General features: G+C 48.9%; 1 protein-coding gene across 1 annotated transcript in view; it reads left to right on the top strand.

Annotated features, from left to right (window-relative positions):
• Positions 1-15,758, top strand: part of LOC115207174 (dedicator of cytokinesis protein 3-like) — a 225,727-nt gene that overhangs the window by 189,957 nt on the left and 20,012 nt on the right. Inside the window, exons 34-41 of the mRNA XM_029774158.1 lie at positions 4,735-4,914; positions 6,393-6,476; positions 6,562-6,675; positions 9,508-9,626; positions 11,620-11,755; positions 13,031-13,112; positions 14,136-14,254; positions 14,718-14,805. Coding sequence (XP_029630018.1) covers positions 4,735-4,914; positions 6,393-6,476; positions 6,562-6,675; positions 9,508-9,626; positions 11,620-11,755; positions 13,031-13,112; positions 14,136-14,254; positions 14,718-14,805 — 922 coding nt within the window. The remainder of the gene's footprint in view (positions 1-4,734; positions 4,915-6,392; positions 6,477-6,561; positions 6,676-9,507; positions 9,627-11,619; positions 11,756-13,030; positions 13,113-14,135; positions 14,255-14,717; positions 14,806-15,758) is intronic.

The following is a 15,758-nucleotide window of genomic DNA, read 5'->3' as shown; positions in this document are numbered from 1 at the left end:
GTAGAGTGCGGTGCTCGGTGGTAGAGTACGGTGGTAGAGTACGGTGCTCGGTGGTAGAGTGCGGTGGTAGAGTACGGTGCTCGGTGGTAGAGTGCGGTGGTAGAGTGCGGTGGTAGAGTACGGTGGTAGAGTACGGTGGTGGTGCTCAGTGGTAGAGTACGGTGGTAGAGTACGGTGCTCGGTGGTAGAGTGCGGTGCTCGGTGGTAGAGTTCGGTGCTCGGTGGTAGAGTACGGTGGTAGAGTACGGTGCTCGGTGGGAGAGTACGGTGCTCGGTGGGAGAGTACGGTGCTCGGTGGGAGAGTACGGTGCTCGGTGGGAGAGTACGGTGCTCGGTGGTAGAGTACGGTGGTAGAGTACGGTGCTCGGTGGTAGAATACAGTGCTCGGTGGTAGAGTACGGTGCTCGGTGGTAGAGTACGGTGGTAGAGTACGGTGGTAGAGTACGGTGGTAGAGTACGGTGGTAGAGTACGGTGCTCGGTGGTAGAATACAGTGCTCGGTGGTAGAGTACGGTGCTCGGTGGTAGAGTACGGTGCTCGGTGGTAGAGTACGGTGCTCGGTGGTAGAGTACGGTGCTCGGTGGTAGAGTATGGTGGTAGAGTACGGTGCTCGGTGGTAGAATACAGTGCTCGGTGGTAGAGTATGGTGCTCGGTGGTAGAGTGCGGTGCTCGGTGGTAGAGTACGGTGCTCGGTGGTAGAGTACGGTGGTAGAGTGCGGTGGTGGTGCTCGGTGGTAGAGTGCGGTGGTAGAGTACGGTGCTCGGTGGTAGAGTGCGGTGCTCGGTGGTAGAGTACGGTGGTAGAGTGCGGTGCTCGGTGGTAGAGTACGGTGGTAGAGTGCGGTGCTCGGTGGTAGAGTACGGTGGTAGAGTACGGTGCTCGGTGGTAGAGTGCGGTGGTAGAGTACGGTGGTAGAGTACGGTGCTCGGTGGTAGAGTGCGGTGCTCGGTGGTAGAGTACGGTGCTCGGTGGTAGAGTACGGTGGTAGAGTACGGTGCTCGGTGGTAGAGTACGGTGCTCGGTGGTAGAGTACGGTGCTCGGTGGTAGAGTGCGGTGGTAGAGTACGGTGGTAGAGTACGGTGGTAGAGTACGGTGGTAGAGTACGGTGGTGGTGCTCGGTGGTAGAGTATGGTGCTCGGTGGTAGAGTGCGGTGGTAGAGTGCGGTGGTAGAGTACGGTGGTAGAGTACGGTGGTAGAGTACGGTGGTGGTGCTCAGTGGTAGAGTACGGTGCTCGGTGGTAGAGTACGGTGCTCGGTGGTAGAGTACGGTGCTCGGTGGTAGAGTACGGTGCTCGGTGGTAGAGTACGGTGCTCGGTGGTAGAGTACGGTGGTAGAGTACGGTGCTCGGTGGTAGAGTACGGTGGTAGAGTACGGTGCTCGGTGGTAGAGTACGGTGGTAGAGTGCGGTGCTCGGTGGTAGAGTGCGGTGGTAGAGCGCGGTGCTCGGTGGTAGAGTACGGTGGTAGAGTACGGTGGTAGAGTACGGTGGTAGAGTGCGGTGCTCGGTGGTAGAGTACGGTGGTAGAGTGCGGTGCTCGGTGGTAGAGTACGGTGGTAGAGTTCGGTGCTCGGTGGTAGAGTTCGGTGCTCGGTGGGAGAGTACGGTGCTCGGTAGGAGAGTACGGTGCTCGGTGGGAGAGTACGGTGCTCGGTGGGAGAGTACGGTGCTCGGTGGGAGAGTACGGTGCTCGGTGGGAGAGTACGGTGCTCGGTGGTAGAGTACGGTGGTAGAGTACGGTGCTCGGTGGTAGAATACGGTGCTCGGTGGTAGAGTACGGTGGTAGAGTACGGTGGTAGAGTACGGTGGTAGAGTACGGTGGTAGAGTACGGTGCTCGGTGGGAGAGTACGGTGCTCGGTGGGAGAGTACGGTGCTCGGTGGGAGAGTACGGTGCTCGGTGGTAGAGTACGGTGGTAGAGTACGGTGCTCGGTGGTAGAATACGGTGCTCGGTGGTAGAGTACGGTGCTCGGTGGTAGAGTACGGTGGTAGAGTACGGTGCTCGGTGGTAGAGTACGGTGGTAGAGTACGGTGGTAGAGTACGGTGGTAGAGTACGGTGGTAGAGTACGGTGGTAGAGTACGGTGCTCGGTGGTAGAGTACGGTGCTCGGTGGTAGAGTACGGTGCTCGGTGGTAGAGTACGGTGCTCGGTGGTAGAGTACGGTGCTCGGTGGTAGAGTACGGTGGTAGAGTACGGTGCTCGGTGGTAGAGTTGCGGTGCTCGGTGGTAGAGTACGGTGGTAGAGTACGGTGGTAGAGTACGGTGGTAGAGTACGGTGGTAGAGTACGGTGCTCGGTGGTAGAGTACGGTGGTAGAGTGCGGTGCTCGGTGGTAGAGTTCGGTGCTCGGTGGTAGAGTTCGGTGCTCGGTGGGAGAGTACGGTGCTCGGTGGGAGAGTACGGTGCTCGGTGGGAGAGTACGGTGCTCGGTGGTAGAGTACGGTGGTAGAGTACGGTGCTCGGTGGTAGAATACGGTGCTCGGTGGTAGAGTACGGTGCTCGGTGGTAGAGTACGGTGGTAGAGTACGGTGCTCGGTGGTAGAGTACGGTGTTCGGTGGGAGAGTACGGTGCTCGGTGGGAGAGTACGGTGCTCGGTGGGAGAGTACGGTGCTCGGTGGTAGAGTACGGTGGTAGAGTACGGTGGTAGAGTACGGTGGTAGAGTACGGTGGTAGAGTATGGTGCTCGGTGGTAGAGTATGGTGCTCGGTGGTAGAGTGCGGTGCTCGGTGGTAGAGTATGGTGCTCGGTGGTAGAGTATGGTGCTCGGTGGTAGAGTATGGTGCTCGGTGGTAGAGTACGGTGCTCGGTGGTAGAGTGCGGTGCTCGGTGGTAGAGTGCGGTGCTCGGTGGTAGAGTGCGGTGCTCGGTGGTAGAGTGCGGTGCTCGGTGGTAGAGTACGGTGGTAGAGTATGGTGCTCGGTGGTAGAGTACGGTGCTCGGTGGTAGAGTACGGTGGTAGAGTGCGGTGCTCGGTGGTAGAGTGCGGTGCTCGGTGGTAGAGTGCAGGTCAACATTCACAAAGCCGCAGGGCCAAACGGATTACCAGGACGTGTACTCAGAGTATGTGCGGACCAACTGTCAAGTGTCTTCACTGACATTTTCAACCTCTCCCTGACTGAGTCTGTAATACCTACATGTTTCAAGCAGACCACTATTAGTCCCTGTACCCAAGAATGTGAAGGTAACCTGCCTAAATGATTACCGCCCCAAAGCACTCACGTCAGTAGCCCTGAAGTATTTTGAAAGGCTGTTCATGGCTCACATTAACACCATCATGCCGGAAACCCTAGACCCTCTCCAATTGGCATACCGTCCCAACAGATCCACAGATGACGCAATCTCAATCACACTCCACACTGCCCTTTCCCACCTGGACAAAAGGAACATTCATTGACTACAGCTCAGCGTTCAACACCATATTGCCCACAAAGCTCATCACTAAGGACCCTGGGACTAAACACCTCCCTCTGCAACTGGATCCTGGACTTCCTGATGGGCCGCCCCCAGACGGTGAGGGTAGGTAACAACACATCCACCACGCTGATCCTCAACATGTGGGCCCCTCAGGGGTGTACTCCCTGTTCACCCACGACTACGTGGTCAAAACGCGACTCCATCACCATCATTAAGTTTGCTGATGACACAACAGTGGTAGGCCTATAGGGAGGTCAGAGACCTGGCAGTGTGGTGCCAGGAAAACAACCTCTCCCTCAATGTGAGCAAGACAAAGGAGCTGATTGTGGACTACAGGAAAAGGAGGGCCAAACAGGCCCCCATTAACGTCGACGGGGCTGTAGTGGAGCGGGTCAAGAGTTTCAAGGTCCTTGGTGTCCACATCACCAACAAACTATCATGGTCCAAACACACCAAGACAGTCGTGAAGAGGGCACGACAACACCTTTTCCCCCTCAGGAGACTGAAAAGATTTGGCATGGGTCTCCAGATCCTCAAAAAGTTCTACAGCTGCACCACCGAGAGCATCCTGACCGGTTGCATCACCGCCTGGTATGGCAACTGCTCGGCATTTGACCGTAAGGCACTACAGAGGGTAGTGCGTACGGCCCAGTACATCACTGGGGCCAAGCTTCCTGCCATCCAGGTCCTATATACTAGGCTTTAAAAATGGTCAAAGACTCCAGTCATCGAAGTCATGGACTGTTCTCTCTGCTACCGCACGGCAAGCGGTACCGGAGCACCAAGTCTAGGACCAAAAAGGGCTCCTTAACAGCTTCTACCCCCAAGTCATGAGACTGCTGAACAATTAATCAAATGGCCACCAGGACTATTTACATTGACCCCCCCCCCCCCCCCCCCCCCCCCCCCCCCCCCCCCCCCTTTGTTTTTACACTGCTGCTGCTCGCTGTTTATTGAATAGTAACTTTACCCCCACCTACATGTACAAATTACCTCGACTAACCTGTATCCCCACACATTGACTCGGTATATAGCCTCGTTATTGTTATTGTCACTTTATTGTGTTACTTTTGATTTGATTTTTATTACTTTAGTTTAATTAGTAAATATTTTCTTAACTTGAACTTGAGCTGCATTGTTGGTTAAGGGCTTGTAAGTAAGGATTTCTGTTGCATTCGGCGCATAAATACAATTTGATTTGATAACATGCAAGTTACTTGCATTGTGTTGCCCAGGTGGTCAGTCCTTGGAGAATGCCTTCTTCCTCTTCCTCCTCCTCAGGTCCTGTTACAGTACTTCTGTTGTGTGTGTTGTCTAGGTGGAGGTGAGTCCTCTGGAGAATGCCATCTACGTGGTGGAGAACAAGAACCATGAGCTGCGGACCCTGATCAGCCAGTACCAACACAAGCAGCTCCATGGCAACATCAACCTGCTGTCCATGTGTCTCAATGGGGTCATTGACGCTGCCGTCAACGGGGGCATCGCTAGATACCAGGAGGTAGGTGCCACCATAGAACCAGGGGAGAGTCCTCAGAAGAGTGAATTTCATAAAAATACTCCAATATTTCAAAATGTTACCTTTTTAGATAAAACTTTGCTAAATATATTCACCTCACCAAATAATTGATTAAAACACATTGTTTGACAATGAAGGTCTACAGTAGCCTCAACAGCACTCTGTAGGGTAGCACCATGGTGTAGCCGGAGGACAGCTGGCTTCCATCCTCTTCTGGATACATTGACTTCAATACAAAACCTAGGAGGCTCACGGTTCTCACCCCCTTCCATAGACTTACACAGTAATTATGACAACTTCCAGAGGACGTCTTCCAACTTATCAGAGCTCTTGCAGAATGAACTGACATGTTGTCCACCCAATCAAAGGATCAGAGAATGAATCTAGTACTGAAAGCATAAGCTACAGCTAGCGAGCACTGCAGTGCATAAAATGTGGTGAGTAGTTGACTCAAAGAGAGGGAGAAAGAGTAGTTGAACAGTTTTGAACAAATTAATTTCTTCCAAAATTAAGGAGGAGAGAGATCTATATTTGGTTTTATTTTTGAACTTTCCCTTTCACTTGCCGCTAGCTAGTTTAGCCTACTCAAACACCCAGCACAAACTGAGAGGGATGCTATGTTAGCTAGGAACTCTTCCAAGTTTGGTTTTATTAATTTATTGCCACTGGGGCCCGTCGGTGTAACTGCTTAACTGCTTGCTGCTGACTGTACACTGTACTGCATGATTGTAGCGGGTTTACTAATGTATTAGTTCTAGAAGCTATGTTCACTATGATGTTAATATGATGACAACGATGTAGGCTGTGTGTAGCAGTTAGCGGTTATGATATGAAGGTTTGGCTTGGAAAGGTTTATTCGTCTGGTCACAGACCGCTGATGTGTTGTGCACTGAAGTCCACAAGCAAAGGGAAAAGGTACGAAGACATCGTGCAGATGTGAGAAGGAATACAACGAACAAGGGATCATGCTTTTTTATGTGGCTTCTATGAAAGTGATCATGCTGTTTGTATGAGGCTTCTATGAAAGTGAACTGTGTGTGCGTGTGATCAGGGGTGTATTCATTTCGCCGATTCGGTTGAAAGAAAATTCCTAAACGGAAACAATTGGAATGAAACCAGGATAAACATAACTGAATTTGTCCAATAAAAAAACTCTGTCTTTTCAAATGCAGACACATTTTGTCCTAAACCTGAAGAGTGGAGGGGAAGCATGTAGATGATGAACAGCAGGGGTCCCAGGACTGAACCTTGAGGCATGCCTTGCTTGACAGGGGCTGGGGTGGATGAACGGCAGCGGTCCCAGGACTGAACCTTGAGGCATGACTTGGTTGACAGGGGCTGGAGTCTCTGAGGAACACAAAACTCTTGCTTGTTTTAGAATATACTTTTGGGGGATTTCCTTTGATATACCGTCCCCTCACATCCCGTATGTCTGTCTGTCTTGTCTCTCCCTCAACCAGGCCTTCTTTGATAAAGAGTACATCAGCAGCCACCCAGAAGACACAGAGAAGATCACTGCCCTCAAAGACCTCATGCAAGAACAGGTATGTTTGTATCTTAATGTTGAGATCAAATTAAAATGTGGCAATAAACTGAAACTCAACAAACTGTTGCTGTCTGCTGTTGTAGGTTTACATCCTGGGGGTGGGGCTTGCGGTCCATGACAAGCTGGTGCACCCTGAAATGCGTCCCCTGCACAAGAAGCTGATAGATCAGTTCCAGATGATGAGGAGCAGTCTCTATGTGAGTGACTTTTTCAGCATTCTCTAATGTACGTGACTTTTTCAGCAGTCTCTAATGTACGTGGCTTTTTCAGCAGTCTCTAATGTGAGTGGCTTTTTCAGCTGTCTCTAATGTACGTGGCTTTTTCAGCAGTCTCTAATGTGAGTGGCTTTTTCAGCAGACTCAAGATGTGTCCTTTGAGCCTTATCCACTTCTGTCTGGTGAAGTTGTTTCTAGAAGTAACTTAGTTAGCTATTCAATCAGACACATTCTCCAGAGAGTGTTTTCCGCACTACTTGCCGGATGGAGGGAGCTGACAGGTGATTTAGGAACCGGCAGTCCCATGCTGTGACCCGGTTATTGCTGACTGTACAACAGGCTCAAAAATCATTCAGTACAGGTAGCCAGACTGACACTTCCTACATCTAGACTAGGGTCAACTCCACTTCCTACATCTAGACTAGGGTCAACCCCACTTTCTACATCTAGACAACCCCACTTTCTACATCTAGACTAGGGTCAACTCCACTTCCTACATCTAGACTAGGGTCAACCCCACTTTCTACATCTAGACTACGGTCAACCCCACTTTCTACATCTAGACAACTCCACTTTCTACATCTAGACAACTCCACTTTCTACATCTAGACAACTCCACTTCCTACATCTAGACAACTCCACTTTCTACATCTAGACAACTCCACTTTCTACATCTAGACAACTCCACTTTCTACATCTAGACAACTCCACTTTCTACATCTAGACAACCCCACTTTCTACATCTAGACAACTCCACTTTCTACATCTAGACTAGGGTCAACCCCACTTTCTACATCTAGACAACTCCACTTTCTACATCTAGACTAGGGTCAACCCCACTTTCTACATCTAGACTAGGGTCAACCCCACTTTCTACATCTAGACAACTCCACTTTCTACATCTAGACAACTCCACTTTCTACATCTAGACTAGGGTCAACCCCACTTTCTACATCTAGACTAGGGTCAACCCCACTTTCTACATCTAGACTAGGGTCAACCCCACTTTCTACATCTAGACTAGGGTCAACCCCACTTTCTACATCTAGACTAGGGTCAACTCCACTTTCTACATCTAGACTAGGGTCAACTCCACTTCCTACATCTAGACAACTCCACTTTCTACATCTAGACAACTCCACTTTCTACATCTAGACAACTCCACTTTCTACATCTAGACAACTCCACTTTCTACATCTAGACAACTCCACTTTCTACATCTAGACAACTCCACTTTCTACATCTAGACTAGGGTCAACCCCACTTTCTACATCTAGACAACTCCACTTTCTACATCTAGACTAGGGTCAACTCCACTTCCTACATCTAGACAACTCCACTTTCTACATCTAGACAACTCCACTTTCTACATCTAGACAACTCCACTTTCTACATCTAGACAACTCCACTTTCTACATCTAGACTAGGGTCAACCCCACTTTCTACATCTAGACAACCCCACTTTCTACATCTAGACAAGTTTCACAGACATGTGACTAACAGAAATTTAATAATGTGTCCCTGAACAAAGGGGGGGTCAAAATCAAAAGTATCAGTCAGTATCTGGTGTGGCCACCAGCTGCATTAAGTACTGCAGTGCATCTCCTCCTCATCGACTGCACCAGATTTGCCAGTTCTTGCTGTGAGATGTTACCCCAATCTTCCACCAAGGTACCTGCAAGTTCCCAGACATTTCTGGGGGGAATGGCCCTAGCCCTCACCCTCCGATCCAACAGGTCCCAGATGTGCTCAATGGTATTGAGATCCGGGCTCTTCGCTGGCCATGGCAGAACACTGACATTCCTGTCTTGCAGGAAATCACGCACAGAACGAGCAGTATGGCTGGTGGCATTGTCATGCTGGAGGGTCATGTCAGGATGAGCCTGCAGGAAGGGTACCACATGAGGGAGGAGGATGTCTTCCATGTAACGCACAGCGCTGAGATTGCCTGCAATGACAAGAAGCTCAGTCCGATGATGCTGTGACACACCGCCCCAGACCATGACGGACCCTCCGCCTCCAAATCGATCCCGCTCCAGAGTACAGGCCTCAGTGTAACGCTCATTCCTTCGACGATAAGCGCGAATCCGACCATCACCCCTGGTGAAACAAAACCGCAACTCATCAGTGAAGAGCACTTTTTGCCAGTCCTGTCTGGTCCAGCGACGGTGGGTTTGTGCCCATAGGAAACGTTGCCGGTGATGTCTGGTGAGGACCTGCCTTACAACAGGCCTACAAGCCCTCAGTCCAGCCTCTCTCAGCCTATTGCAGACAGTCTGAGCACTGATAGAGGGATTGTGCGTTCCTGGTGTAACTCGGGCAGTTGTTGTTGCCATCCGTGGTCTGCCACTGCAAGGACGATCAGCTGTCCATCCTGTCTGCCTGTAGCGCTATCATAAGCATCTCACAGTACGGACATTGCAATTTATTGCCCTGGCCACATCTGCAGTCCTCATGCCTCCTTGCAGCATGCCTAAGGCACGTTCATGCAGATGAGTAGGGACCCTGGGCATCTTTCTTTTGGTGTTTTTCAGAGTCAGTAGAAAGGCCTCTTAAGTGTCCTAAGTTTTCATAACTGTGACCTTAATTGCCTACCGTCTGTAAGCTGTTAGTGTCTTAACGACCGTTCCACAGGTGCATGTTCATTCATTGTTTATGGTTCATTGAACAAGCATAGGAAACAGTGTTTAAACCCTTTACAATGAAGATCTGTGAAGTTACTTGGATTTTTACGAATTATCTTTGAAAGACAGGGTCCTGAAAAAGGGACGTTTCTTTTTTTGCTGAGATATTTAGTGCTTTCTCTCTCTACAGGGTCTGCCGGGGCTGGACAAGCTGAGTGCTGCCTGTTCCGGTGCCAGCACCACTAGAGGCATCCTGGCTACGCACGGCCCCATGAGCCCCGACAGCTTCAAACTCATTCACAGGCACAGGTGAGGCATACACACAGAGATGTGGTCACACACACACACACACACACACACACAGATATGGTCACACACACACACAGAGATGTGGTCACACACACACAGAGATGTGGTCACACACACACACACACACACACAGATATGGTCACACACACACAAAGATATGGTCACACATACACACACACAGGGATATGGTCACACACACACACACACACACACACAGATATGGTCACACATACACACAGAGATATGGTCACACATACACACACACACAGATATGGTCACACATACACAAAGATATGGTCACACATACACACACAGGGATATGGTCACACACACACACACACACACGCAGATATGGTCACACACACACAGGGATATGGTCACACACACACACACACACACACAGATATGGTCACACATACACACAGAGATATGGTCACACATACACACACACACAGATATGGTCACACATACACACACACAGAGATGTGGTCACACACACACACACAGAGATATGGTCACACACACACAAAGATATGGTCACACATACACACACAGGGATATGGTCACACACACACACACACACACACGCAGATATGGTCACACACACACAGGGATATGGTCACACACACACACACACACACAGATATGGTCACACACACACAGAGATATGGTCACACACACACAGGCATGCACACAATCCCCTTCCTCCCCTCCTGGCCTCAACCCCTCACTGGTGATTTCAGTGCTCTCACGAGTCATGGCACAAACCCAACACATCCCACTGGGCACAGACATCAGTTAAACGTCCAGTTTTGATTGACATTTGGTTGAGTTGTCAACTAACGTGAAATTAACGTGAAATTAACAGAACATTTCACCATGTTAATATAGTTTAACAGTTGGGTGAATAAATAAAAAGAGAGATTCTATCAGTGTTCCACATAGATTTTTTTATTTGTAGTTGTTGAAATGACGTGAAAACAATATTGATTCAAGCAGTTTTTGCCCAGTGGGATCGTGGTTCATCCTTCACTGCATCTGAGCTCCTAGACTGTGTGGCTCTCCTTTCCTGTTTCAAGTGTCCTTCACTCCCTAGTCGCTCTATCTCTCACTCTCTCTATCTCTCACTCTCTCTATCTCTCACTCTCTCTATCTCTCACTCTCTCTATCTCTCACTCTCTCTATCTCTCACTCTCTCTATCTCTCACTCTCTCTATCTCTCACTCTCTCTATCTCTCACGATCTCTCTCTCTATCTCTATCTCTCACGATCTCTCTCTCTATCTCTATCTCTCACGATCTCTCTCTCTCACGATCTCTCTCTCTCACGATCTCTCTCTCTCACGATCTCTCTCTCTCACGATCTCTCTCTCTCACGATCTCTCTCTCTCACGATCTCTCTCTCTCACGATCTCTCTCTCTCACGATCTCTCTCTCTCACGATCTCACTCTCTCTATCTCTCACGATCTCACTCTCTCTATCTCTCACTCTCTCACGATCTCTCTCTCTCACGATCTCTCTCTCTCACGATCTCTCTCTCTCACGATCTCTCTCTCTCACGATCTCTCTCTCACTCTCTCTATCTCTCACGATCTCTCTCTCTCACGATCTCTCTCTCTCACGATCTCTCTCTCTCACGATCTCTCTCTCTCACGATCTCTCTCTCTCACGATCTCTCTCTCTCACTCTCTCTATTTCTCACTCTGTCTATTTCTCACTCTGTCTATCTCTCACAATATCTCTCTCACGATCTCTCTCTCTCATGATCTCTCTCTCTCACGATCTCTTTGCTCACAATCTCTCGCTCTCTCTGCCTGACTAATGTCTCACTACACCCCCACCGATAGCAATCATTCATTCACTCTTTCTCTCTCTTCCCTCATACTCCCTCCCCTCCCCAACCTTCCCTCTCCACCGCCCCTTCACCCCTCACCCCCCCTCCACAACCCTCCCTCTCTGTTCTCCCTCACCCCCCCCTCTCCCCCCCCCCCAGTCCACTGAATCTGCTGGGGTCTATCCGCCACTCGTCCTCCTCACTGTCCTCTCACACCTCCAGCGAGACGGGTAACCTGGTGATCCTGACGGACAGCATGGTGGTGGAACACCCCGAGGACGTCTACCGTATGCAGGTCTGTCTTCACGCCAGGGCAGCGCCAGCAGTACACGTTGTACCCACCTCACTGTACTGTACCTGCTGTACCCACCTCACTGTACCCACTGTACCCAACTCACTGTACTGTACCCACTGTACCCACTTCACTGTACTGTACCCGCTGTACCCAACTCACTGTACTGTACCCACCTCACTGTACCCACTGTACCCACTGTACCCAACTCACTGTACTGTACCCACTGTACCCACTGTACCCACCTCACTGTACCCACTGTACCCACTGTACCCACCTCACTGTACCCACTGTACCCACTGTACCCACCTCACTCTACCCACTGTACCCACTTAACTGTACTGTACCCACCTAAATGTACTGTACCCGCTGTACCCACCTAACTGTACCCACTGTACTCACCTAACTGTACCCACCTCACTGTACCCACCTAACTGTACCCACTGTACCCACCTAACTGTACCCACCTCACTGTACCCACCTCACTGTACCCACCTAACTGTACCCACCTCACTGTACCCACCTAACTGTACTCTACCTGTTGTACCCACCTCACTGTACCCACCTAACTGTACTGTACCCGATGTACCCACCTAACTGTACTGTACCCGCTGTACCCACCTAACTGTACCCTCTGTACCCATTGAACCCGCTGTACCCACTGTAGCCACAGAGAGGACTCAGCCATGTTGAGCCCCCCCATCTCTGACCAAGCTCCTTCGCAAGATGGATAATAAAGTTATTTTCTGTTGTAATTCTTATTCCCACAGAAGTGGGCGCCCAATGAAATACAGTTAACTAGATGCTAAGTAAGGGCCAGATGCTGTAAATAATCTGGTATCTGCCTCATTTACTGAAAATAATCTGGTTTCTGGCTCATTTACTGAAAATAATCTGGTTTCTGGCTCATTTACTGTAAATAATCTGGTTTCTGGCTCATTTACTGTAAATAATCTGGTTTCTGGCTCATTTACTGTAAATAATCTGGTTTCTGGCTCATTTACTGTAAATAATCTGGTTTCTGGCTCATTTTACTGTAAATAATCTGGTTTCTGGCTCATTTACTGTAAATAATCTGGTTTCTGGCTCATTTACTGTAAATAATCTGGTTTCTGGCTCATTTACTGTAAATAACCTGGTTTATGGCTCATTTACTGTAAATAATCTGGTTTCTGGCTCATTTTACTGTAAATAATCTGGTTTATGGCTCATTTTACTGTAACTAATCTGGTTTATGGCTCATTTTACTGTAAGTATATTTTCTCTTTCTTGTCTCAGCCCAGTCCTTCGTCCTCCAGTCTGAGCTCCACCCACTCAGCCCCCTCCCAGATGGTGAACTCTGACCCCACCAGTATCAGAGGTAGGTTGTCTACTGTAGTCACATCTTACTAGCAATGGGTTCAAACCCCTACTTTGCGTGGCTAGTTGTGATGCTCTGTTCCTCTCAGTATCTCTGTCTAGTTGTGATGCTCTGTTCCTCTCAGTATCTCTGTCTAGTTTTGATGCTCTGTTCCTCTCAGTATCTCTGTCTAGTTGTGATGCTCTGTTCCTCTCAGTATCTCTGTCTAGTTGTGATGCTCTGTTCCTCTCAGTATCTCTGTCTAGTTGTGATGCTCTGTTCCTCTCTGTCCTGTCTCCTCTCAGTATCTCTGGCTAGTTGTGATGCTCTGTCTCCTCTCAGTATCTCTGTCTAGTTGTGATGCTCTGTTCCTCTCAGTATCTCTGTCTAGTTGTGATGCTCTGTTCCTCTCTGTCTCCTCTCAGTATCTCTGTCTAGTTGTGATGCTCTGTTCCTCTCAGTATCTCTGTCTAGTTGTGATGCTCTGTTCCTCTCTGTCTCCTCTCAGTATCTCTGTCTAGTTGTGATGCTCTGTTCCTCTCAGTATCTCTGTCTAGTTGTGATGCTCTGTTCCTCTCTGTCTCCTCTCAGTGTCTCTGTCTAGTTGTGATGCTCTGTTCCTCTCTGTCTCCTCTCAGTATCTCTGTCTAGTTGTGATGCTCTGTTCCTCTCAGTATCTCTGTCTAGTTGTGATGCTCTGTTCCTCTCAGTATCTCTGTCTAGTTGTGATGCTCTGTTCCTCTCTGTCCTCTCAGTATCTCTGTCTAGTTGTGATGCTCTGTTCCTCTCTGTCTCCTCTCAGTATATCTGTCTAGTTGTGATGCTCTGTTCCTCTCTGTCTCCTCTCAGTATCTCTGTCTAGTTGTGATGCTCTGTTCCTCTCTGTCCTGTCTCCTCTCAGTATCTCTGTCTAGTTGTGATGCTCTGTTCCTCTCAGTATCTCTGTCTAGTTGTGATGCTCTGTTCCTCTCTGTCCTGTCTCCTCTCAGTATCTCTGTCTAGTTGTGATGCTCTGTTCCTCTCTGTGTCCTCTGCCCTCTGTGGTAGGCTCCCCGTCGCTGCCAGAAAAATACAGACACAACCGTGAGATGTTGATGCTGCTGCCTCTGCACCGTGAGAGACCCAGCTCCGCCATGTACCCCAACATCACTGAGAACGGACAGGTACAGCTACTGTTGGCTTGGCCCACGCTACTCCGCTCCGCTTCAATCTCTATCTTCTCTGGGCCCTTTATCCACAAATAATCTCACAGTATTGGTGCTGATCTAGGGTCAGTTTCCCCCCTTTTTTTTTTTTGTTGTTGATCATAATCAATATGATTATATGGGCAGATCCAAGGTCAGTACTTCTACTCTGCTTCAATCACTATCTCTTTAGATGTTCTTATTGGAATGTAATGAAGTACTTCCTGGTACAGCCAGAGTAGGATGACCCTCATCTCTGGGTCTGGTACCTGTCCTTATGTTCTTCCTGTTCCTGCTTGCTTTTTTTTAGTCCAGATTATTGTAAAAAAATAAAAAAACACTTTGTGACAACTGCTGATGTAAAAAAAAAAAAAAAAGGTCTTTATAAATACCTTTTGATTTGGTTCACTGATTGGTTGATGTGTCTTTTCTGTGTCTCCAGCCAACTAACTTCCAGCGAGCGTTGTTCCACCAGGTGATTGGTCCATGCAAGCCCTGTAGCGACCCTAACCTGTCCGTAGCAGAGAAAGGTAATGTTGTCCTGCCTGTCCTCAGCTTATTGCCTGTCAAGGTGTGTGTGTAGCGAAGTCAGGAGCAGGAGGGCAGAGATTTGTGAACAGGCGCACACTTTATTGAGGCAAAAGTGCAAAACGTGCAAAAGAGTCACAAGAATTATGTTTAACAATAAACATCTTCGTGAAAAATAACATGGAAAAACCAAGCCAGTCTGGAGCGTCAACAAATACACACGTAACACAAACAATTTCACACAAAGACATGAGGGGGAACAGAGGAATAAATACATGCAGTGTGATTGGGGAATGTAAACCAGGTGTGCAGGGAACAAGACAAAACAAATGGATCAATGGAAAATGGAGCGGCGATGGCTAGAAAGCCGGTGACGTCGACCGCCGAACGCCGCCCGAACAAGGAGAGGAGCCGACTCCGGTGGAAGTCGTGACACTGCCCTTCAGTCTGACCTTGAGTCTGTTGCGTTAGAGTTACAGTACTTGGCCTATATATAAAAATATAGGGAAATCGCTGCCTACTTCTGATGATAGTCTGTAAGTAGTTTTGTTGCTGCGTTGACTAAAAGACTAATCTGTATAAATTCACGAGTGCAGACATTCTGTCAGTCTGCTGTAATACTTCATCTCACACCTTCCATCTCTTCTGTCAGTCTGTCTGTTCAGTGGTCTGCTTTATCTGTTGATTCAGTCAGTGGGCAGTTCACAGAACCTCCTAAAACTTCAGCTGGTTTCATCCACAGTATCTTCAGCCTGTAGATATCCCACTGTGGATCATTTTGTAGAGAACAGCCCAGTCGGCACCAACTCGTTGCTATGACTAAAGCCCTTTGTGAGCCTCAGAGTTTATCGAAGGTGATGACCAACTATTGAACAGAGTTTATCGAAGGTGATGACCAACTATTGAACAGAGTTTATCGAAGGTGATGACCAACTATTGAACAGAGTTTATCGAA

This window comes from Salmo trutta, chromosome 14 (assembly GCF_901001165.1).
Source record: "Salmo trutta chromosome 14, fSalTru1.1, whole genome shotgun sequence".
Classification (NCBI taxonomy): Eukaryota; Metazoa; Chordata; class Actinopteri; order Salmoniformes; family Salmonidae; genus Salmo; species Salmo trutta.
The sequence above is the reverse complement of the archived record's forward strand: the minus strand, read 5'-3'. Positions and strand labels throughout refer to the sequence as shown.